Source organism: Macaca fascicularis, chromosome 10 (genome assembly GCF_037993035.2).
Source record: "Macaca fascicularis isolate 582-1 chromosome 10, T2T-MFA8v1.1".
In the NCBI taxonomy this organism is placed as follows: Eukaryota; Metazoa; Chordata; class Mammalia; order Primates; family Cercopithecidae; genus Macaca; species Macaca fascicularis.
The window spans coordinates 11,619,141-11,644,722 of record NC_088384.1 but is presented as its reverse complement, the minus strand read 5'-3'; the positions used below and the strand labels follow the sequence as shown (position 1 = coordinate 11,644,722).

At 50.0% G+C, this 25,582-nt stretch overlaps 1 protein-coding gene across 1 annotated transcript in view; it reads left to right on the top strand.

Annotated features, from left to right (window-relative positions):
- The window catches only part of FAM83F (family with sequence similarity 83 member F), a 35,826-nt gene that overhangs the window by 918 nt on the left and 9,326 nt on the right, over positions 1-25,582 (top strand). Inside the window, exons 2-3 of the mRNA XM_005567205.4 lie at positions 24,091-24,258; positions 24,808-24,929. Coding sequence (XP_005567262.3) covers positions 24,091-24,258; positions 24,808-24,929 — 290 coding nt within the window. The remainder of the gene's footprint in view (positions 1-24,090; positions 24,259-24,807; positions 24,930-25,582) is intronic.

Sequence of the window (25,582 nt, the reverse complement as noted above, 5' to 3'; positions counted from 1 at the left end):
CAGGGATTTACAGAACATATCCCGAGCCACTTTCTCATGTGATCGTCAAAGCAACTTCAGGGAGTGGGTGGCAGTGACCTTCCCGGTCCCACCTCTGCCATGCTGCTCTTTGGACCACCCCTCTCCTCCCGTAGTCAAAGCCGGCCTGGCGCCCTCACAGTCACAGCCTCTCCTGGACCGGGTGCTAGGCCCCAGCTGCCTGGAATGAATGACTTTGGGGGGCGGGGGTAATATTGAGCACCTACTGTGTGCCTGGCCCTGTGCTGGGCGCCTTGGCACAGCAGGTCACCTGACTCGCAGCTGAGGAAAGGACTCCTACTTAGCATATCTGTCCTGATTGGGAGTTGAAAGGAGGGTCTGTTTCCAGGGTGGCTGGTGAGGCCAGTCCGCTGTGGAGCAGGCTGAAGACTTTCATCTTTATGCCTTTGGGTAGGAGTCCTGGGCAGCTTCCTGATCAAATATAGGATGCCCCACTACATCTGAACTTTCAGTAAACACCACATAACTTTTTAGTATCAGTTTATCCTAAACATGACGTCAGACATACTGATACTGAAAAGTTCTTTGTTGTGTACCTGAAATTCAAATAGAATGGGAACGTTTTGTACTTTTATTTGCCAACTCTGGCTCCCCTACACTGAGATTTGTTCAGAAACAGCAGCAGCTTTTGATGCCCAGTTCAGAATATACAACGGGAGTGGCTTGGGTTTACCACTCGAATTCCACTCAATGAGTGAGGTTGGAGTCCTGGTTCCCCTCCAGGCTGAAGAGGCCTAAGGAGGGAAAATAGAGCTAGAAAGACCAGTGTTCAGGCTCATCTTCCTGGAAGGGGTGATCTAGGTAGTTGGCTACATTGGCTACCAGAAGGAAGGGTTAACTTTCCACTGTGCACGTTTCTACCCTCCCTCTCTATAATTCCTCCCTGTGTGACTGAGTTTTCTTTGTACATTGTGTTCTGCAAAAGAAAAGGCAAGATTGGACACAGAAGAGGGAAAAAGGATGTAGGCGGCAATACAGGCTGCAGCTGGGGTTAGGGGTCAAGTCTCATGATGTCATGCTAACAAAGCCTCTATTTATTTAGCATTTAATATGTGCCATCCACTGTGCTAATGACTCACCTACATTTTCTCATTAGCTTTTCACAACAACCGGGTGAATAGGTGTTTTACTTATTTTTGGAGAAAAAGACATCAGGATTCAGAAGTTTCTCGCCGGAGGTCCCATAGCTAGCAAGTGACTGAGCCAGGACCCAAACTCCAAAGCCTTTGCTCTTAACGATTGTGCTACTCTGCCCCAGTGTCTGAAATAATGGTGCAGTCCGATTAAGCAAGGGGTTTGAATGAAGCTAGCCTGGTCACAACCTGGAGTGCAGGTGCTGTACCCCTGTTACAAGAAGGGGGAGACAGGGCCCCTGGCCACTGAGGCATCTAGTCCCATGTGGGATGACAGGACTCTCTCCTGCAGAGTGAGGTATTTTTAACTCTTTAAATATTTAACAACAGAAACTTTGAACAATTGTGAACCCATCCAATAAGTACAGGTTTAACCAGTAATTTCCTGAAGGCCGACTGTGTGCCAGGCACTAACTCGCCGTGAGGAAGATATACAGTGTGGCTTTACCCTCCAAGGGCTTAACAAATGCTAGGGCTCTGCTGGAAAGGAAAGAGTTTTTAAGGCTGGATGTGCCTAATCTGGGAAGGCTTCCTGAGAGAGGGGAGTTGCAGAATTGGAAAGGGAGAGGGTGAAATGGAATGGGCAGTCTCTCGGTAAGAGAGCTTTTGCTTCGAAAAAGCAAGGAGGTTTGATTGGCAGGGAAAAAGAGCTGTCATGGAGGGAGGTGAGTACTGTGTGGGGCCTGGTGTGGGGACCCTAAAACTGGGCCCAAGGCAGGCGACCACCCCTAAGGAAGCAACAGTGTTGGACACTGTCTGTGCCTACCCAAGTATCAGGACCTCCAGGCCCCCACCCTTAATCACTGTCCCGCCTGTCTGCACAGCCCCTTCTTCCCAAAGACCCTGTGAAGAAGTTGGGACAGAGAGGTTGACCCTGTTTCATAGGTGAGGAAACCAAGGCACAGAGAAGGAAAGAGACTTGCCCAGAGGTCACGTGGCTGGTTCTAGAAAAACCCAGCTTCTGCTCTAGGGGCTGCACCTTCTGACCACTGCCTGTCCCCCACCCCCACGCCAGCTTGTCCAGCTGGCAGTCAGCCTTCCCTGGCCATTAACTTAGATCCTTCCTCCTCCCCTTTCGCCCCGAGGGATGGAGTTTCCTTTGTTTCCGGTGAGAGTCTGGCTGCTGTGAGGCCAGGTGGGGCAGACTGAGGTGGTTTACGTGCAGGGACACGGGGGAACTGCCAAGGGGAGGCATGCCAAGGGGAGGCAGCAGGACACGCACACATCCAACTGTGTGCTATGCCAGAGTTTTGTATTTTATTTCATTTAATCCTCAGAATAACCCCGTGAGGTGTTTTGGTTTCTGAATCACAGACAGGAAACTAAGGTTCAGGAGTTGCCCGTGGCTGCCAGCCTACAGTCACAGGCCAGCGGATGATTCTATACCTGGTACTCAGGAATATGGAGAAAGGAGCCTAATTAGGGGAACATGAATGGGGGGTGAGGGGGGAGGGGCTGAGGATGGGGACCAGTGAGGAAACAGCCCAGCAGGGGCCTTGTGGACTGGTAGGAGGGCCTTTGAGGAGGTCCGGCTGAGCAACCTGTATCCTGGGCCTCTGCAGGTGTCAGAAAGCCCTTCCCAAACTGCCATTCGGCTGTTTACTTGTGGGGTGGGGATTTTTTCTGCTGTTTTTTTTTTTTTTTCTTTTTCCTTTTGAGTGATCTGCTTACCTGGGTGCCTCTGAATGATGGACTTTGTCTACTTAAATTACAGGCAGAAAGGGCGCCTTTAGGGACCCAAAAATGATCTCCTGGCCTATGCTACGGTAGCAAAGAAGACCAGGGGAAGTTGCTGATGCTGGGGCCACTCAGGTCATTGTAACTGCCCGGCAGTGGACTTACAGCAAGACCATGTGTAGGCTGGGAAACTCTTGGTTCTTATTTGCAAAGCCAGAGTAAGGGGAGCAAACAACTGCACTCTGGATGGGCTGGCAACTTGGAAGGATTGTGCATCTGTTTGGCCACTGGACAAATATTTAGAGGTTTACTGCATGTGCTAAGCATACTTGAGTGGAAAGCAGATACCTAAAACACACCTCTGCTCTTAAATAGCCTAATCTTCTGCTGATCCATCATCTAATACAGTCTGAGGAGTGCTGGACAGAGGGCATGGCGGGAGGGGCACTAGCCCAGCCCCTAAACTGGGTTAGGGAAGGCCCTTTGATGCTGAGGACCTGTCTATAGGCATGTCTGAACGCAGCAGGAAGCTGAGATACACCAAGCTGTCCGCCCATCTTGCGCCCAGGCTCCCTTGTGACCCGTGGCATCCAATTTTGAGGCTGCTGAGCGGATTTAGAGAACGTTGCCTCGTGCTTTGGGAACAGACACAAGTTTACCACACCTACTTCTCAAAGATTGACCCTTGACCCCTGCATTCCTGGCTCACACCCAAATGCACCGTTGACCCAGCTAACCAGCTCATCTTGGTTCATCACAAACTGCCCAGTCTCCTTGGCACCTCAGTAGCTGCGTAAGGCAGGGTCTTGTCTTCATTACACAGAGGCTCCCTCTGAGCTCCAAAAGGGTGAAATGACTTATCTTCAGACCAGGACAAGGAGGTTACACAGAATCCCCGGGTCCTTGGTTGGGATTATCAGTGACCCCAGTGACCCCATGCAGATTGTAAACACAACCTAGGAGAGGGAGGCTGCTGGAGTAGGTAACCATGACTAACTAGGAGCTGCTTCTATTTTTATTCCTGTTGTAGTTAGTGGAAAAGGCCTGCCTGGATGGTTGAGGAAAGAGGGTAACCAGCCAGGCTGGTCCCTAACCCACCTCTGCCTGTCATTGGGTTTGTCCCTTTTCCTTCAAGGCCTCGCTAAGAGGCCACCTCTGCCTTGGTATTTTGTCAATTTAATTTTCAGTCCAGAAGGTCCACAAGGTTTGCTTTGGGAGAGAGCATTTTGCCCTCCTGGATTGGGAACTTTGGAAGAGAGAGACTGGCTTACTCTCAGTTTCCCTTCCGGTACCCCAGCAGTGCCCCAGCTGTCACAGGTGATCAATTATCTGTTTATAGAATTGAAAACTGTCTTCTGTTGGTCTCCTGTCCCTCTGGGGAAGCAGGTGTCTGGAGATGTCCCTGTGGAATTGCACATTCCCCGGGGAGCTCCTTTAATCTACATCGTAACAAGCCGGCTGGTAGCAGAGAGAAGAATGCTGTCAACTGGGGATATGGGGCACAGGGAGGGAGGTGCATCAGGGGATTTAGGGAAAGGCTCCAGAGCAGGAGGCATGGCTGGCTGAGGTTAGCAGCCTTGGTTTGAGGTCTAGGCAGCTATGGGAGGAGGGTATGGTGAACAGCTGGGACACAGATGCCCCTGGGCATGGCAAAGTCTTGGAGTCATCAGCTCAACTCCCCAAAAGATTCAGCTTTGCACATGGTGGGCCTGGCCCCTGAGTGGAGCCCACCGTCTTTCCCCATTAACCTCAAATGACATTTCCCTCGTTCAGCTACACTGGCCAACAGTACCAAGTGCCTTCTCCATACCAGGCACTTTGCTGGACATTGAGATACTGCAATGAAGCAGATGCCCCCAAAAACCCAAGTTTAAAAAATATGTAATTTTTTTTTTTTTTTTTTTTTTGAGACGGAGTCTCGCTCTTTCGCCCAAGCTGGAGTGCAGTGGCCGGATCTCAGCTCACTGCAAGCTCCGCCGCCCGAGTTTACGCCATTCTCCTGCCTCAGCCTCCTGAGTAGCTGGGACTACAGGCGCCCGCCACCACGCCCGGCTAGTTTTTTGTATTTTTTAGTAGAGACGGGGTTTCACCGTGTTAGCCAGGATGGTCTCGATCTCCTGACCTCGTGATCCGCCCATCTCGGCCTCCCAAAGTGCTGGGATTACAGGCTTGAGCCACCGCGCCCGGCCAAAAATATGTAATTTTTTTAAATGTTACTTGTTTTTGAATTCTGAGAGTCAAGCAATACATTCATTAGTCACCTTACCACCCTGTTTGAGAGCTGGTCCCAATTCTTAACTTGCTCCTAATAACCTTCCTACCTCCCTCTTTTCCCCCATTATCCTCCTCCCCTTCCATCTAAGGGGGACAATTGACTTTATCTAGAAGCTCCTGAGCTGCCTTTTAGAAGCCTGGTTTAAACTCACAGAGCAAGAAGAGGCCTCTCAGGCAGCCCAGGGACCCACAGGCCCCACACACTCCTAACCGTTCTACCCTTCTGCAAGTGGCCATGCCACATGAGCTTTGTTTCAGAGTCCTTGCTGCATTAAGGCTGGTGGATAATGGCACAACTGCAGCTCCAGAGAATAAGCACTTCATAGCCCTTCTGGGATCTTGCCCCGGCCTGTCCAGGTATTCCTGGCAAGCCCTGGACGAATTGGCTGTTGGGTTCTGAGTCTCTCTCTCTCTTATGCTTGATCAATGATTGAAGGAGCTGGCATTAGCAGTGGACCAGCTTCATGTCAAAAACAGAAGACAAGATCTGAAGTTGAAAGGTCTTGATTTCTGCCCGCATCTGACCACTTACTCACTGTGTTCCCTTGAGCAAATCACCTCCCTCTCTAAGGCTCCTGGCTGATAAAATGGGGAAGATAATACCGAGCTTCCTGGATGGTTTTGAAAAACAAAGGAGGGTAGGGCATGGTGGCTCTTGTCCACAGCACTTTGGGAAGCAGAGGAGGGCGGATTGCTTGAGCTGACACATTTGAGACCAGCCTGGGCAACATGGCAAATCCCCGTCTTTACAAAAAGTACAAAAATTAGCCAGATGTGGTGGTGTGTACCTGTAGTCCCAACTACTCTGGAGGCTGAGGTGGGTAGGTGGGAGGATCGCTTGAGCATAGGAGGTGGAGGTTGCAATGAGCAGAGATTGCACCACTGCACTCCAGCCTGGGTGCCAGAGTGAAACTCTAACTCAAAATAAATAAATAAATAACAAAACAAACAAAAAAAGAAAGACAAGGGAGAAACCATGTGTGAAAGCTGAGGATACTGGAAAGTATCATATAAATGTTCATTATGTTAGAGGGTAACTGCTGTCTTCTTTTTTTGCAGAGCAAGGGAGGGAAGGGTAGCCAAATTTTCTCCCAAGAAGTTAGAGTGCCCCACCCAGGAGATTAGAGGTAGGCGAATTGGGAGGGCCAAAGACCCTGTGCAGGTGTGTTTCCTGCTTCCACCTTTGAACGAGACAGGAGTGGCTGCCCACAGCCCTCCCACTCGCTCACTACATTCATCTGTTGGCCTTGATAATGGTGGTGGTGGGCCGCAGTTGGTAACGGCAGTCTTCTGCCGGCCTCCGAGCTGCCTTCAGGAGGCTGTGGCGTTGGAATTCTCAGCCCAGGATCTATGCTGGGATCTGGCATGGGCAGAGAGGGATAAAGCAGGAAGGTGCAGAGGCTCTCTTGTTCCTAAAGCAGGGGTCCCCCGAGGATGTTCCCCACACACGGTCATCCTGAAGGGCCAGACTACTGCACGGGCCCAGCCCAGAGAGCCCGAGGGCAGCCTGGAGAAACTCCCCAAGCTCTTTTAGTTCTGGAGAACTAAAGCTTTCATTGGAACAAGAGGCGGGGGCTGCTGATGGTTAACCGTGATGTAATCGTGGCCTTGGGCCGTGTTTCCCTCTTTGGAGAAGAGGGAGGAGAGAGTTGGCTCCTCTGAAATCGAATGCTTTGGGTCCCTGAACCTCTGAGGATGGGTGTTTCCCAGAAAGTTCAAAAGTAGAAGGTGGGGCCTCAGTAAACCTCATGACTTCTTGAAGGTTCGTGGTAGCAAAGCCAGTTCTGTTGGGTGGAGGTCTCTGAAAGCCCAGGCCACTGGCAGGTGGAGGGAGCCCACGCGGCTGGGAGCCAGGAGCCTGGGAATCGTTGTTTTTGCCCTGGCCATCTCTTTCCTAGCTCCCTGGGTGATGTGGGGTACATCATTTGGCTTTGCTTGGCCTCTGTTTCTGCATCTCTAACATGGGGATAATTCCTGCCTTCTTGCTTATTTCCACACATTGTTCTGAGAACGTAGTGTAAGGCTATGGGAAATCGCTTTGAGAAAGGTGAGTGATGCGTGCAGTAAAGGGATTTCTCTGAAAAAGGACTAACGCTGAGTGACGGGATTGGTGCCCTCGTGCCATTGCCTTTCGTTAATCCAATCCTCAGCACCTTGCCAAGGAAGGGATATTTTCCCTGAGGCTCTGGGAAAGCATAAGGTGGCAGAAGTCAGAAGAGGCTGGGGGAGATTCCACCCAGGTCTCAGCTCAAGGTGGTGTCCATCCATGACAGTTGTCCTTGGGAATTGTCCTCTGGGGCCATCTCTTCCCTCTAAAACTTCCAGAAACATTCAAAGTCTGTATGTCGCCAGCCAGGCCCTGGGAGGCTCTTGGACCAGTTCTAGAGACAGACAAGTACACAACTGCCAGCTGCTCCATTCTGTGCCAAGGCTGGGGAAGAGGGTTCCCCCTGCCCAGTGACATTGAGGCAGGTAATATAGGGAAGCTGGGTACAGGTAGTTTCTCCAGAGACCTAGGTTGTCCTCTTTATGGCCACTTTCTGGCCCCCTGGGACTTATGCCCCTCCCTGACAGGCTGAGACCTTGAAGTGAGTCCCAGCCCAGCAACTGTCAGTCCTTCCATCTTCTCAACCCCAGGGACGCTGCCTCACCTTGGCTGATCTTAGAGCGTACAAAGCAGCCTGTTTGGGGACAAGCTTCCAATCCAAGCTGGGGGAGGTGGGGAGCAGGGCAGAGAACAAACGAGCCCAGGGCTGCGTCCTGGCCGACCACCTGCCCCTGCTCCTGGGGCTGTCCTGAGCCACCCCCCAGGCTGAGTCATTCTAGCCATCCCTGCCCGCCCCAACCCCCACACACCATGCCAGGTGCCATGACCAGCCGGCCTCAGCTGGGGCTGCTGCCCTTCCCAGTTTCCTTTTTCATTCTCTGAAATCGGTGGAGTCTGTGGACTTGCTAATGATCCCATAATCTTAGCCCTGGAAGAGAGCCTATGGCTTTTCTAATTATTAGTCTCTCTGGCCCAGGTTTCCAATAATCTGCAAACACATCCCCAGCACAGCTTGCACGCCGGTCATCATTCTGCTGGGCTCCTCGCAGTCCTGGCAAGGCATGTGGGAGGCTCCGGATAAGTGTTATTTTATTTATTTATTTTTCAGCAGTGAGTCAGGAGATGGGGGTGCAGAGGTGGGACCCAGAACTCTCTACCTTTCGGTGGGCCATTGAAGACAGACTGTGAGTTTCCTTAATTCACCCTCCACCCCCAGGAGGGCTCCCAGACCGCCTGGAGATTCCCTGCATTTGCTCATTCACTCACCGTGTTTCACTGAGACCCAACTATGTGCCAGGAACCAGAAATTTACAATGAGAACTCTGCCTTAAGTCTAATGGCGGTAGGGGTGGCGGGGGAGCGGGGGTGAAAAAAGAAAATACAACACAGTGGTGGGGGTGAGGATATTGATAGCTATTACTTATTGAGTATATAAGTGCTAGGCAAATGCCATCCCTTTTAGAATTATTTTATTTTATTTTATTTTATTTTATTTCATTTTTTTTTTTTTTTTTTTTTTTTTGAGACGGAGTCTCGCTCTGTCTCCCAGGCTGGAGCGCAGTGGCCGGATCTCAGCTCACTGCAAGCTCCGCCTCCCGGGTTCCCGCCATTCTCCTGCCTCAGCCTCCCGAGTAGCTGGGATTACAGGCGCCGCCACCTCGCCCGGCTAGTTTTTTGTATTTTTTAGTAGAGACGGGGTTTTACCGTGTTAGCCAGGATGGTCTCGAACTCCTGACCTCATGATCCGCCCGTCTCGGCCTCCCAAAGTGCTGGGATTACAGGCTTGAGCCACCGCGCCCGGCCTAGAATTATTTTATTTTTTGAGAGGGAATCTTGCTCTGTCACCCAGACTGGAGTGCAGTGACTCCGTCTTGGCTCGCTGCAGCCTCTGCCTCTGCCTTGAACCTCCCAAGCGATTCTCCCACCCAAGTAGCTGGAACTACAGGCGTGTGCTACCACACCTGGCTAATTTTTGTATTTTTAGTAGAGACATGGTTTCACCATGTTGCCCAGGCTGGCCTCGAACTCCTGACTTCAGGTGATCCACCCGTCTCGGCCTCCCAAAGTGCTGGGATTACAGGTATAAGCCACCACACCCAGCTCATTTTTGTATTTTTAGTAGAGATGGGGTCTCACCATATTGGCCAGGCTGGTCTCAAACTCTTGACCTCAAGTGATCCACCCTCTTTGACCTTCCAAAGTGCTAGGATTACAGGCATGAACCACCCTGCCTAGCCTATTCCATTTAATTTTTTAACAACAATCCAGCAGCTTTTCATTTTACAGATGAGGAAACTGAGGTTCAGAGAGGATAAGGTCACACCACCAGTAAATAGGACGCTATATGGGAACTGAAATATGTCTGATTCTCAGGCTTGTGCACCTGTACTGAGCTCCAGGTGAACGGAGGCTTCCTGGGAATTGATGGCTGAATCAGCCAGTTGTGGAAGGGCAGGGCAGGCTGTGTACAAAACTGGAGGCCCAGGACCCGTGGACTCACACTGTTCCCATGTTCCCATCACTTGAATGCCCTCCTGACCACTTTCAACCATATCCCTCCCTGCACTCTCAACTTGCCCCTCTAGGGAAGCCCTCCCAGGTAACATCGTCTGGCAATAGCCACAGAGTTATCCTTGCTGCGTCTCATCACCTCCCAGGCAAACTGCCAACTCCATTTGTCTTACCCTGATAGATCAGTCAAGAAATACCTCGGCAGATACTTCGTGAGCTACCTCACTACCTGCCTCGCTCTGTCCATGTGGGAGCTCAAGGCTAGTAACGCAAACCAGCAGATGATCCTAAAAATCGTTTGTGTATCTTCATTGGATTTTTTTTTTTTAGCAGCTGATTTATCTTTCTAATTATGTTTGGCTTTAAGCTAATGTTAAAATGAGCTTGCATTAGATAATTTTCACTAATTAACACCAACTTAGTGCCGGGAAAGTCATCCCAGAAGCTTGCCATGGGGCAGGGAAAAGCTGGCCTAGGATCTTACAAAGAATTGCTCTGCTTACTCCCTGGCAGGTCACGACACGTGGTTGTTCACGGCTGAATCAGTTGGCCTTGCTCACGGGGGTGCCATCTGTCTTCCTCCTGTGGAGAGCCAGCCTGGGTCTCCTTTGTACATACACCCTCCTTCATTCAACTTTGTCAAGAGTGATGGCCTCACGGGGTCAGCCCGAGAGGGAGTGAGCCCCAGGGGGCACAGCAGGGAGACCTGACCTGCAGGGTCAGGATCAGAGCCCCACACTGAGGTGGAGGGCTCTAGGAGAGGAAGCGGCGGGGCTGGGTGGAATTGGGCTCCGCTGCTGCCAGCATAGGGAGGGAGCCCGGTGTTTTATGATGTCTAATTAGTGAGCCCAAGACGATGGAATGTGGCCACAGATAGCTGGGAAGCCCCAGCTGATGAAGCACAGATGCCCTGCTGCTGGGGTGGGGGCAGCCTCGCCTCCAAGTGGGGAACAAGACCCTGTTGCAGCCCGGCGCGGTGGCTCACACCTGTAATCCCAGCACTTTGGGAGGCTGAGGCGGGCAGATCATTTGAGGTCAGGAGTTTGAAACCCGCCTGACCAACATGGTGAAGTCCTGTCTCTACTAAACATACAAAAATTACTCAGGTGTGGTGTAATCCCAGCTACTCGGGAGGCTGGGGCAGGAGAATTGCTTGAGCCTGGGGAGCAGAGGTTGCAGTAAGCAGAGATTGCACCATTGCACTCCAGCCTGGGCAACAGAGTGAGACTCCATCTCAAAAAAAAAAAAAAAAAAGCTATTGCAACTCTGGATTTGGCTCTGCCTTCTTGGTGGACCAGGACTCAGGCCCAACCCACATCTCAGCTCCCCAAGGGAAGCCCCCTATGTGAAGGCATTCTGTTTAGAATGATGGCGGGGCTCTGTCTCCCACCCCTCGTGGACAGATGGGGAGACACCCCCATGTGCCTAGACAGAAACAGCGCTGGGCAGACATGCATCCTAGGGAAGGTACACGCTACACTGGGGACTGGGGACAGAGGACGATCCTAGGTAGACATGCATCCTAGGGAAGGCACACACTACACTGGGAACGGGGGACAGAAGATGATCCTGAGACAGCCCTGGGAAGAGTGAAACAAGGACCTCGACAAAGAGTATTCTCATCACTACAGGCTTAGGGGGTGACACTGTGAGTAAGGCACGAGCCAGAGCCTGCTGGGTGAGTTTGGAGAACATTGAATAATCTTGTGGGGTATGAGCTGATTATCTGGGGAGAAAGTGGATAAATGCCTCTTTGGGTTGGAAGCACATGAAGGGTCTTCAGCCAGGCTGAGGGCCTTCGACTTGACTTAGGCAGTTAGGAGCCGCTGAGTGGGCAGGGAAACAGGGCGCTTGGGTTGTGTTATGGGGTCCATCTGCCAGGAAGGGAACAGTCAGGGCAGCATGAACTAGCATTGCTGCAAGGTGACCCTGAGCACCTACTGTGTGTCAGGCCGTGTCCCAGAGGAAGGACAGAGCTCAGCCAGCTGGGGCAGGCACCAGGCAAGATTTTATCTAGGCTTGATCACATTTCTTTTCATCTTCATAGAACCATGAAGTAGCCTCATTTTACAGGTGGAATTCAGAGGGCTTCAGTAAGTTGGCCAAAGCCTCACAGTCAGTGTGGAATCTCTGGCACTTTCCCACTGCAGTACACTTCTGTACTGTTTTATTTAGTGATGTGAATCTAGAGACCAGGGATGGGAGGAAGTTAAAGGGGTGTTCTGTGGGGGTCATGCAGCAGGAGCCCCTCCTGTGGGCAGCTGTGAAGCCTCCTCTCCTCTCCTGCCCTCTCCTGTCCTGTCCTCTCCTGTCCTCCCCTCTCCTGTCCTCTCTTGTCCTTTCCTCTCCTGTCCTTTCCTATCCTGTCCTCTCCTCTCCTCCTCCTCTTCTCCTCCTCTCCTCTTCTCGTCCTCTCCTCTTCCTCCCCTTCTCCTCTCCTCTCTTCCTCCTCTCTCCTCTCCTCTCCTGCTCTCTCCCCAGGGTATGTACGTGGGGAACTTAAGAGAAAGTTTGTTGTTTAGTGGTTCCCACTCTACTGGCATAAAAATTGGTGATAATTCAGAAGGGGCCTGTTGCAGTCTTGGTGACAGTCTTTGCAGTGTACCCAGAGTACTTATGACACCCTCTCCTGGATGCATCGTCTCCATAGAGCACCCTTCTGTGCTGCGGTGACGGCTGTGCCAGTTAGAAGTTGCTCTGGTTGCCCGCAGCCCGCCTTGAGATACTTTACTCTGGCAGCGGCTTTCTTAGCCGTGCGTTGCGACATTCAGCATATGAGTGTAGACACCTGGTATGGCTGGGTGAACAGTTCATCATGTGGGTTCTTCCTTAATTGGGCTGCCCTTCCCCTCAACTAGTTCAAGTTTTGACCTTTCTGGAAGTGTCGTGTTCCCTGAGCTTTAATCACCACCGTGGGCTGGGCCTGCTGGGCATGGCATTGAGCAGAGGAACGACATCCATACCTTGATGTCTGTGCCGCGGGAGGCGCTGGCTGCCTGGCTCCCCGGGAGCTCAGTGGGCCCCCCACTGGCTCTCTCCTTTCTCGCCCCCTCCCCTGAAGTGGTGGCCCCTTTGTTCTGGGCTCCATCACTGAGGATAGAAGAGGGCACCTGCGTTTACCCATCGCTCACAGCAGGACAAGTACCACGCTGTTGCAGAATCTCATTTAAAGCTCAGAACAGCCCTGTAAAGGCATCACCTCCCTGCTCTAAAATGAGGAAACTGAGGCCCAGTAAATGACTCACTCAGAGCCAAACAACCAGTAAGACGTTCTGCTTCCTGACCGTATATTATCCTGCACACAGCAGCCTTCACTCAAAGTGTGACACATCCCCCCCGTGCATTCAAGTGACCTGAGTGGGGGTGGAGGACAGAGGCTGCTGTTAAAATGCATTTTCTTTTTCTTTTTTTTTTTTTTGAGACGGAGTCTAGCTCTGTCGCCCAGGCTGGAGTGCAGTGGCCAGATCTCAGCTCACTGCAAGCTCCGCCTCCCGGGTTTACGCCATTCGCCTGGCTCAGCCTCCCGAGTAGCTGGGACTACAGGCGCCTGCCACCTCGCCCGGCTAGTTTTTTGTATTTTTTTTTAGTAGAGACAGGGTTTCACCGTGTTAACCAGGATGGTCTCGATCTCCTGACCTTGTGATCTGCCCGTCTCGGCCTCCCAAAGTGCTGGGATTACAGGCTTGAGCCACCGCGCCCGGCAAAATGCATTTTCTTGGGCCTTTGCTGAATTCGAGTTTTTGAGGATAGGGCCCTGGAATCTGCATCTTCAATAGGCATACCCCCATCCCTGCTCCCAGGTGATTCTTTATACACTGGAGTTTGACAACCTGCCCTTGATCCTCTCTTTAGGGAGATCAGAAAAGGAAATTCCACAGCTGGAGATGTGTGAGTCAGAGGCTGCAGGCAGACCCAGCTCTACCCTCCGTGGGAAAGGGAAGGACTGCCCTCTAGTCCCAGATAGACTAACTCTCCTGGACTGCCAGACAGATGGCCATTCTGGGAGACAGCAGTTTGACCTGTTTGCTCAGCCGCTGTCCTCTCCACCCTGAGGGACCTTAGGGCTTCAGATGTGGGGAGTTCCTCCCATTTGCCTTATAGTTATAAAACGGTTGTTGTAAAACGATCCCTCATAACTGCACAGCGTTTTCGTGGGATTTCGTGGACATGATCTCATCTGAGCCTTCCAACAGCCCTGGGAGGTAGGCACGGCAGGCACAGGAGGCAACTCGGCCCCAGGCGCACATGGGTAGGTAATCAGTGGGAAAGTGTCCCTAGCTGCTTCCCTTCCTTCCCCAGGAGAAGTGATTGTCACCAGCAGGCCCCCCAAGGTCAGCAAGCTTGGCCTGTGGCCTTTTGCTCTTTCACACCCACAGAAGAGGTGAAGCTGGGGCTCTTGGCAGGCAACAGCAGCCTATCCCACCCCAGAGTCCCGAGCTCCACGTCAGCAGGGCAAGGGGACGGATGGTGTTGTCTCTCTCTACCCATGCATCTCGGTTTGCGTCCTGCTGTGGAGGATGAATTGGAGGGTAGATGTAAGCAGGAGAGAGCAGTTACGAAGCTCCTAGAAGCGTGGTAGGAAAGGAGGAGGGTCCGAGCTGGGGCGGTACCAGTGGGGACAGAAAGGATTGACCCTGAGAAGGTGCCCGCAGTGGAGCCTGCTGGATTCAGTGACCGATGGGATTTGGTAGGTGGGGAGGAGGAGGAGGCTGGTAGGCCTGGGCTTCTGCCAGAGTAACTGGGAGGTTGTTGATCTGGGGAGTGCCTGTGTGACTGAGGGACACGTCCAAGCCGTAGTCAGCTCTGTGGATGTGGACGCCTGGCAGAGCCATGCCTCCTCTAGTCTGGGTCATCCAAACATATGTGGGGTACAGGGGCCAGATGGAGCCCTCTTGTCATTTTTGTTATCTGACGGTAATTACGAAGTCCAGAAAGAGAATTGGAAACGCTGGCAGTTTAACTAAAGCTGGATGGCAGGAGAGGGACATTTGGAGGCTCCCTACCTGCCTTCACTCCCCGTCCTGCCGCCCAGGCAGGATATCAGATGAGGAGACGTTGAGCTCACAAAACACCCCATGAGAAGTCTTACAACATCAGAGGCTGTCTGCCAATGTGCCTGCGATGGCTTATAGAAACTGCTGCCACCTCGAATTAACCTCTCTCCCCAGGCATTGTGCATCAGTAGGTAACCAGGTAAAGGACACCGGGGGTGGGTAGCCAGCTGGAGGGGGCGTGATTTCCTCCCCCAACAAAATCTGCTTCCCTGTGTTCTGAGCCCATGATGTCCTGTTTTTAAACCCGATTTTCCATCTACACTGGGAGCTTTGAAGTTCGCTCGGTGTGGAGAATCACGTGCTCAGTGAAAGACCCAAGCAGAGAGAGTGGGGAGCTGGTTCCCCTGGGCCTGACGCTGCAGAGCTGAATGTCAAAGCGGGGCCCTCAGAGACCTAAGCGGAGGGTAATTATCACTTCTCCACAACTAGATTGCAGGAGTCAGCCAGCAATTGATTTTTTTTTTCTACTACAGATATTTCATTGTTTAATTGGTAGTGACACAGATGGCTGGCTCGCACCAGGGCGTCACAGTCCGACTCATGAAAGCCAGGCTGTGGGGACTGCTGCCTCTCCCGACATCCTTGGGCAGGTGGGGCTAGGACAGGCCAGCTTCCCTGCTTAATTTTTCAACCACAAACCAAAAGTGAACCTGAGACATGCTTCTGTGAACCGGTCAAGCTGTCCTCAGCAACATGGGTCCACTCTAAGCTGGACACCTTGGAGTGTTCAGAAATGAGAGGAGGACAGGGAACTCTGGCCTTGACAGCACGTGGGAGATAAACTATCAGGAGCACTCGGAGGTGGCGATCAAGTATCAGAGCCCTGGAAACTGCATTGCTGGTGGAATGAAGCCAGAACTCTGCACGTTGTGTTCAAACCCTTCGTATCCAGCCCATGTACCTTCACCCTTATTCCTACCCAAACCTGCCCTGAACTGTGCCAGCCCAGCTGGAGGACTTGAATGTGATTTTTGGTTGTTTGGTTGGCTATATTGGACCCCAGGTGCAAAATGCTGATTGTGCACCTTAGTTCACGGCACATTGCCACCGGCGAGCCTTGGAAGGCCTCTTACTTTACCTTGCTCCTTCCCTCCCACTCCTTTCTCCTTCCACAGGCAGCCACCCTCATGTGTTCAGCCTATGTCCTCAGACATCTTTGTATCCTTGAAAAGTGTGCAGTATTATTTTATGTAGTGTGCTGTGCTGTTTTGTTTTGTTTTTTGAGATGGAGTCTTGCTCTGTTGCCCAGGCTGGAGCGCAGTGGCACTTTCTCAGCTCACTGCAACCTCCACCTCCCGGATTCAAGCCATTCTCCTTCCTCAGCCTCCCTGGGATTAAAGGTGTGCGCCACCATGCCAGGCTAATTTTTGTGTTTTTAGTAGAGACGGGTTTCACCATGTTGGCCAGTCTGGTCTCAAACCCTGACCTCCGGTGATCTGCTCACCTCAGCCTTCCAAAGTGCTGGTATTACAGGTGTGAGCCACCGCGCCCGGCCTGTAGTATATTTTTATTTACATGAATGGTATTAGGCTATAGATCTCACTCTTTAACATTTTCATTTGAACTATCCATTTTAAAAGGAATTATCCAAGTTACGACACATGGAACTAGTTCGTCGCTTCTGTCTGCTGTAAAACATTCTATCACATTCCTCACATTTTCCTTACCCAGTCTTCTAGAAATAGACATCTAAGTTGTTGCCAGCTCCTTGCTATCCCAAAGAAAGATGCAGGGAACATATTTGTTCTGGCCTCATATAGACCTGTGCAAAGATCCAAGAGATTCCCAGGGGTGCATGGCCAAGAGTGGCTTTTCTGGCTTGTAGCTATGCACATGCTCAAATCCACTAACTTTTGCCTGTTGCTCTACAGAATAGCTGCACCAGTGTTCCCACCCACCAGCAGTGACAAAGGTCCCCCTTCCTCCACCTACCAATATTTTGGATTATCCAATTTTCTGATTTTTCATTAATCTCGTAGTTGTAAAGTGGTCTCTTCCTTTCTCTCTTTTTTTTTTTTTTTTTTGGAATGGAGTTTTGCTCTTGTCGCCCAGGCTGGAGTGCAATTGTGCGATCTCAGCTCACTGCAACCTCCACCTCCTGGATTCAAGCAATTCTCTTGCCTCAGCCTCCCGAGTAGCTGGGATTACAGGCATGTGCCACCATGCCCAGCCAATTTTTGTATTTTTAGTAGAGACGGGGTTTTACCATGTTGGCCAGGCTGGTCTCGAACTCCTGACCTCAGGTGATCAATCCGCCTTGGCCTCCCAAAATGTTGGGATTATAGGCGTGAGCCACTGCACCCGGCCATCTCTTTGTTTTAATTTGAATTTTTCTGATTACTAATGAAGATTACTTCTTTTGCCTAGTGCAGTGGCTCATGCCTGAAATCCTAGCACTTTGGGAGGCCGAGGCAGGCGGATCACTTGAGGTCAGGAGTTTGAGACCAGCCTGGCCAACATGGTGAAACCCTGTCTCTACCAAAAATACAGAAATTAGCTGGGCGTGATGGTGTGCACCTGTAATCCCAGCTACTTGGGAGGCTGAGGTGTGAGAATCACTTGAACCTGGAAGGCAGTGGTTGCAGTGAGCTGAGATCGTGCCACTGCACTCCAGCCTGGGTGACAAAGGAGACTCCATCTCAAAAAAAAAAAAAAAAAAAAAAAAAAAAGTCCAGGCGTGGTAGCTCACACCTGTAATCCCAGCACTTTGGGAGGCCAAGGTGAGCAGATCACGAGGTCAGGAGATCGAGACCATCCTGGCCAACATGGTGAAACCCCATCTCTACTAAAAATACAAAAAAAAATATTAGCCAGGCGTGGTGGCGGGCATCTGTATTCCCAGCTACTCGGGAGGCTGAGGCAGGAGAATGGCGTGTACCCGGGAGGTGGAGCTTGCAGTGAGCCAAGATCGCGCCACTGTACTCCAGCCTGGGTGACAGAGCGAGACTCCATCTCAAAAAAAAAAAAAAAAAAAAAAAAAGACAGCTCCTTTTTACATACTTATTAGCATAATTTCATTTTCCTTCATAGTTTGTGCATTTGGGAACTTAAGAGAGTCTTTCTTACCCCATGTCATGAAGATATTCTTGCATTTCATCAACTCCCTTATTAGTTATATCTTTCACATTTAAGTACTTAGCCTACCTGAAATTTTCCTTTACATGTGGTGTGAAGTAGGGATGGATCCACCTCTGTTTTTCTCTATGCAGTAAGCCAGTTTTCCCAGTGGCATCTGCTAAAGGGCATTTTTTTCCTCCACTGACTTGTGATTCTACCCCTATCATACATAAAGTTTTGTGTATGTGTACATGTATATATGTGTTTGTGTGTATACTTCTGGTCTCACCATTCTGTTCCATTGGTCTATTGGTCAGTTCCTTCCTACTTAAGTAGTACAAGTAGTACAATTCTTATTGCTATGGTTCTGTAGTATGCCTTACTCTCTATAGGACAAGTGTTCCCTTTTAGTTTTTCCTCTTCAAAATCGATGTGGCTATTTGCGGATCTTTATTCTTCTTTATATCTTCCAAGTATTTGAGTTTCTCAAAAGCATTTACTGAGCTTTTTATGGAATTGCATTGAATTTTATTAATATGGAGAGTATTAGATTTTTAAAATATTAAATCATATTATCTTTTCATGATTTATTGCTTCATTTATTCACATATTTTAAAATGTCCTTTCGTAGACTTTCCAGTATTTCTTCCTGAAGGTATTTATTTCCAAATGCCATGTGGTTAGGTTTTAACTGGGAATGAATCTTATTTTCTTTCTTTCTTTCTTTCATTCCTTCTTTTGTTTTTTTTTTCTTTCTTTTGGTTGATTATTGCTGGAATAGAAGAAGGCTATTGGTTTTCATAAGTTTTTCTTGGATCTGGCAATTTTGCTGAATTCTCTTATTAATTCTAATTGCTTTTCTCTTTGTTCTACTGGATTTTCTGTGAAAATTGTATTATTCTTAAATACTGGTAGTTTTGTCTCCCCTAATCCTTACGTCTCGTATTTCTTTTCTTTTTTTTCTTTTCATTTTCTTTTCTTTTTTTTTTTTTTGTCTTATTGCATTGGTGAGGACCTCCAATACTATGTTGAACTGTAGTGGTGATAGTGAGTATCCTCTGAGACTTGAAGGGAGTACATCATAAGTTTCTCTGTTAAGTAAAATGTTTCATGTGGGTTTATTGGTAGATAGAGCTTATCAAGTTAAGGAAGATCCTTCCTATTCCTTGTTTTCTGAGAATTATAATCACAAGTAGGGATCTAGCTTTATAGAATACTTTGTAAAATTATTAAAATAAATATGATTTCCTCCTCTCGACCCCATAAATGTTTTAAATTCAAATGATACTGTTTCTGATGTTGAGTCACCCTTAACATTCTTAGGATAAACTTTACTTGGTTATGGTATATTTTGTTTAGTTCATTTTTTAAAGTGAACTCTTGCATTAGCATGTAATTGGCCTTAATATTCTTTTTTACCATGTTTACAATTCCTTAAAGTTCTATTATGTCTGCAGTAATTTCTTCTTTTTCATTCAGTATTTTATTTACATCTCCTCCTTTTTTGTCGGTTTGCCAGAAGTTTGTCTATCTTGTTTAGTCTTTTTAAACAGCCAGTTTTTGATTCAATGTGTCTGAAGTATCTCCTAGCAATCCCATCTCTAGGAAGCAGTGAAATGAAGACCCTGGAGCCACCTAGGACTGAGTTCCTTGCTCTGCCACATGGCAGCTTTGTAACCTTGGACATAGGACTATGGCCCCTATGTGTTTACTTCCTCCTTTGTAAAGCGGGAATAACCCTTTCGCAAAATAGTTGTGAGGATCAGATTAGAAAATTTACCTAAAGCACAGGAAACAGCCTAGGGTGCACTGAAAGTATTTAGTACATGTTAATTCCCATCCTCAGTGCCTGTATTAGTCAGGGTTCTCCAGAGAAACAGAACCAACTGGATGGGCATGTTTGTGTGTGTGTAAGAGATCCACCGAGAGACAGAGATTGATTGATTTTAAGGAATTGGCCCATGGGATAATGGAGATGCGAGGCCAAAGCCTGCAGGATGGGCTGTCAGGCTGGAGACGCTGGGAAGAGCTGCAGTTCGAGTCCTGAGGCGGTGTGCTGGTGGAATTCCTTCCTGCCCAGGGCGGGTCAGTCTTTCTTCTAAGGCCTTCAGTGGGTTAGACGAGACGTACCCACATTATGGAGGGTAATCTGCTTTACTCGAAGTCCAGTGATTTAAATGTTAATCTCATCCAAAAAAAACACCCTCATAGAAACATCCAGAATAATGTTTGCCCAGCCAAGCGAACATATACAGTTAACCAGCACGGTACCTTTGTTTGTGCTGTGCCCTTTCCCTGAAATGCTCCCCTTGCAAGCCCCTGCTAGGCCATGTGACACCGGTACGTAGATTAGAAAAAGGCGACCCTTCCCAGGGCAGAGGCAGCTCCTACTCCCCTCCTCAGCCAGTGCCTGTGTGCAGGACACACTCGTGCAAGGCAGCCCAGACAACCTCCCTGCTCGATCTTCCTCCTGCTCCTTTCTCTGGGTGCCAAAGGCTTCCCATCCTTCACAGTTCAGCTTCCTTGGTAAAGTGTTTCTTATTCTCCCCTGGCTAGAAGTAATCTCTCCACTCACCCACCCACCCCAACCCCACATCACATGTCACGCTCTTAAAGACATTTATCTCATTTATCTCATGTCTTAGTTATTTTGTGCACAGGTCTTGTCATTCCACTTGGATTAACCCCTTGAAACAGCGCTGTAGCTTATTAGTCTTTAGGTCCTCTCTCTGCCTGTGGGGCTCAGAAAGAATTCATTCTCCCTTCATGAGTGATTATCACAGTATCAACCTCAAAGGAAGATGCTGAGGCAAAATTAGCATAGAGAGTTTATTTGGGCCGAGATTTAGGATGGCATCCCGGGACACACTTCCAGGTTTCCTTGGGGAGGCTCAAGATTTTAAAGAAAAAAGGATGAAATCAGGATTTGGCAGGGGTAGGGGGTGGTTGAGGGGGGACAACCAAAATCATTGGTCAGGAAGTCTCATTGGTTTACAGAAACAGCGTTGTCAGTGATTGGCTATACATTGTTTCTTTCTTTTTCTTTTTGAGATAGAGTCTTACTCTGTTGCCTAGGCTGGACTGGAATGCAGTGGTGCCATCATGGCTCACTGCAGTCTCAATCTTATGGGCTCAAGCAATCCTCCTGCCTCAGCCTCCCAAGTAGCTGGAACTACAGGCATGCGCCACCATGCCTAGCTAATTTTTGTATTGTAGAGTCAGGGTTTTGCTATGTTGCTGAGGCGGATCTGAAACTCCTGAGCTCAAGCAGTCCTCCTGCCTCAGCCTTCCAAAGTGCTGGGATTATAGGTGTAAGCCACTGTGCCCAGCCTACCTTGTTAACTGTATAGAGTGTGTAGCATTTTATGGCTACTTAGAGTGAGTCTAGAGGCCTCATACAGTAAGTGGCTTCAAGCCACTTACTAATAGTAATTATTTAGCTTGAAGGGGAGTGAGACATGACAGCTATTTTATTTTATTTTGTTTTGTTTTGTTTTATTTTATTTTAAGATGGAGTCTCGCATTGTCCCCCAGGCTGGAGTGCAGTGGCGCAATCTTGGCTCACTGCAACCTCCGCCTTCCTGGCTCAATCATTTCTCCTGCTTCAGCCTCCTGAGTAGCTGGGATTACAGGCGCCTGCCACCATGCCCGGCTAATTTTTGTATTTTTAGTAGAGACAGGGTTTCACCATGTTGGCCAGACTGGTCTCAAACTCCTGGCCTCAGGGGATCCATCCACCTCAGCCTCCCAAAGTGTTGGGATTACAGGCGTGAGCCACTGTATCTGGCTGCTATCACTTTTTTTTTTTTTTTTTTTTTTTTTTGAGACGGAGTCTCGCTCTGCCGCCCAGGTTGGAGTATAGTGGCCAGATCTCAGCTCACTGCAAGCTCCGCCTCCCAGGTTTATGCCATTCTCCTGCCTCAGTCTCCCGAGTAGCTGGGACTACAGGCGCCTGCCACCTCGCCCGGCTAGTTTTTTGTATTTTTAGTAGAGATGGGGTTTCACCGTGTTAGCCAGGATGGTCTCGATCTCCTGACCTCGTGATCCGCCCGTCTCGGCCTCCCAAAGTGCTGGGATTACAGGCTTGAGCCACCGTGCCCGGCGCTCTCACATTTTAAATGCCTCTCTGGGCCTGGTAATTTAAAGGGTCTCTCATTCTTCAGATAAAACAGTTTTTGTTGTTGTTGTTGTTGTTTGTTTGTTTTGTCTTTCTCAAAATGTAAGAGCTGTGAAGAACTTTAAATGGTATTGTGTAGGGCAGGGCACTGGAGTCTTTAGAGTCAGGGTGATGGCAGAGCACATGTGTGATTGAGTGCACCTGGTGCCAGGTGGGCACTCAGCACTTTCTTTCTTTTTTTTTTTTTTTGAGATGGAGCCTCGCTCTTGTCCCCCAGGCTGGAGCGCAATGGTGCAATCTCAGCTCACTGCAACCTCCGCCTCCTGGGTTGCAATGAGCGATTCTCCTGCCTTAGCTTCCTCCCCAGGAGCTGGGATTACAGGCATCCGCCACCATGCCTGGCTAATTTTTGTATTTTTAGTAGAGATGGGGTTTCACCACATTGGCCAGGCTGGTCTCAAAACCCTGACCTCAAGTGACCCCCTCACCTTGGCCTCCCAAAGTGCTGGGATTACAGGCGTGAGCCACCGGCCCTGCACTCAGCGCTTTCATGGTGCATCTCACTTAGTCCTGGGACAACCCTTTGAGATCTAGGTGCAGTTGTTAGCTCTATTTTGCGGCCAAAGAAGCTTGGGCAGGCCGTGGCATGGGGATACTAGCCTGGTCTTCCTGACTTTAAGAGTCCGTCCTTTCAGTTGCGAAGGCAAGCCGACTTCCTGGACTGTATAGCAGTTACCGTTAACTGAGGACTTATGACTTGCCAGACGTTGTGTTTGCTGCTTACAAAGTTATCCGTAATCCTCAGGGCAAAAGTGTAAAATACAAGGTATCCTCACTTTGCAGATGAGGAAACAGAGTCTCATTAAGGTTAAGTGACTTGCCTAAGGTCACAAATAGGAAGTGGTGGATCCGTAGTTAAAATCTCTCCGACCCCAAAGCCAAGGCCTTTTCTTCAGCATCACATGCACGGTGTTCGGGCCAATAAGAAAACCTTCAGCTGGAGTGTGGAGCATGGTTTGTGTAGGCAGCTGGAAGTAGCTGTGGCTGGAAAGGTGGAGCGGCCTCAGGCTGCATAAACCTTGCCTCCAGGGTGGACACTCAGGGCCAATTTTTGTAAATGAAGGGTCCTGAGCAGTGACTTTGATTTGAGGATGGGGTGGTATGGGATAGACACCTGAAGGCCAAGGGAATCCAAGCCAGCAGGAGCTCTGCCTGGATCTGTGCCTGGGGAAGCACAGAGCTTCACACAGCTACAAGGCCATCGGCGCATCCAGGCCTGCTGAGAAAGTGATGTTAGAGCAGATCTGTGGCTCACAGACATGAGCCCACCCCTGGCATCTCAGTAATGGCATCTCCTTGTGCCTGCTTGTTTTTCTAGGGTGTCAGGAGCAACTTTCCTCAGCCCCCTAGATCTCCCATGATATGGCTCATTTCATTTCATTTCAGTTTAGTTCAGTTCAGTTCATTTTTTTTGAGACAGAGTCTCACTCTATCACCCAGGCTGGAGTGCAGTGGCACGATCTTGGCTCACTGCAACCTCTACCTCCCAGGTTCAAGCAATTCTCCTGCCTCAGCCTCCCCAGCAGCTGGGATTACAGGTGCCTGCCACCACGCCTGGGTAATTTTTTTTTTTTTCGCTCTTGTTGCCCAGGCTGGAGTGCAATGGCACAATCTCGGCTCACTGCAACCTCTGCCTCCGGGTTCAGGCAATTCTCCTGCCTCAGCCTCCTGAGTAGCTGGGATTACAGGTGCCCGCCACCATGCCCAGCCCATTTTTTGTATTTTTGATAGAGGGTTATACCATGTTGGCCAGGCTAGTCTCAAACTCCTGACCTCAGGTGATCCACCTGCCTTGGCCTCCCAAAGTGCTGGGATTACAGGTATGAGCCACCTCACCCAGCCCCAATACAGCTTCTTAAGGGCTGCTAGAAGACCCCCAGGATGGGGAGGTGGGGATTTGTCCAGGAGGAAGTACAAGCACACGGCCTGCACCCCCAGGCCCATCTCCAGGGCTCAGATGTGCTCAGAGGTCGGGGGATGTGAAGCCCCAGGAATGGTACAGGTGGAGATTTTGGCTCTTGGCCACAAGTGACCCCAGGGCGAGGTGGTCCCGTCTGAGCGGGGCTTGCCTCTGTGGGCGTGTAGACACTGCGTGCCTCACCAGTGCCCTTCCCCACCCAGGTCATTGCTGTGGTCATGGACCTCTTCACTGATGGTGATATCTTTCAAGACATTGTGGATGTTGCCTGTAAGCGCCGGGTCCCAGTGTACATCATCCTGGACGAGGCGGGAGTGAAGTATTTCCTGGAGATGTGTCAGGACCTGCAGCTCACCGACTTCCGGATTCGGGTAAGTTGCACCACTGGGGCGGAAAGTGGTCAGGAGATGAGACAGGGACTAACTCTGCCCCTCCTGTGGCTCCCCACTGCCTCTTCCCTGATGGGGGCTCAGGTAAACTTCAAGATCTCAACACCTTTCCTTCTGTTGAAAGTCAAGCCTTTAACCTTGGCTTTACTGTTAACTACTGAATCATATGCCCAGTTTCGATTTTATCCCTAGGCTGCTGAGACTGAAGGAGGCAGCTCTGGCCTGGTCCTGGGGTGCTTAGCTTGCAGAATCACTGACTTCAAAGTGAGGGCTGTTGTTCTCTTCCTGGGCCTTTTGAGAACAGGCAGGAACCACCCTGGGCTTGTCCATGCCTAAAGCAAGATTTGGGGACTTCTTCCTGCTCACCAAAGAGGGTTCCCTATGGAAGGCTGTAGGAAGCAGGGCGTCTAGTGAAGACAGGAGCCTGCAGGCAGGGTCCATAGACAAGCGGGCTCTTCCTCTGCAGAAGCAAGGACCAGGCACAGAGGCCGGCCCAACCCAGGTGACGGTGCCTTCTACTCTTCCCAACAGAACATCCGTGTCCGCTCTGTGACAGGCGTCGGCTTCTATATGCCCATGGGGAGGATCAAGGGGACCCTGTCATCAAGGTTCCTGATGGTGGATGGTGACAAAGTGGCCACTGGATCTTACAGGTGAGCTGGGCCGGGTCAAAGAAGGGCCCAATCAAGAAGGAGGCCTTGATTCCAGGTAGGTGTTCAGGAAGATGCCAGACTGGAGCCTCCGTCATCATGAGTTGTAACTGGTATCGTCTGACGCAATGGCAAAGGACAGCTTTCTGCCCGGTCCCTTCCTTCAAACCTCCTGGTTGATGGATTATTCTAGAAAGAGGGTCAACTCTTCCTAGGCATTATGCACTGCCTGCTTTTCATGGTCCATTTGCAGCCAGTTGCATTTTGAGGCTAGTTATTAGATAGGACAAGCAGGAAGTGGGATGCACCAGATCTGGAAAGAAACGGGAAGATGTGGTGTGCAGGGAATGTCGCCAGATTTTTTTTTTTTTTTTTTTTTTTGTGAGATGGAGTCTTGCTCTGTGGCCCAGGCTGAACTGCAGTGGTGTGATCTCGGCTCACAGCAACTTCTGCCTCCCGGATTCAAGCGATTCTCCCGCCTCAGCCTCCCAAGTAGCTGGGATTACAGGCGCCTACCACCATGCCCAGCTAAATTTTGTATTTTTAGTAGAGACAGGGTTTTACCTGGCCAGGCTGGTCTCGAACTTCTGACCTTAAGTGATCCACCCACCTCAGCTTCCCAAAGTGCTGGGATTACAGATGTGAGCCACCACACC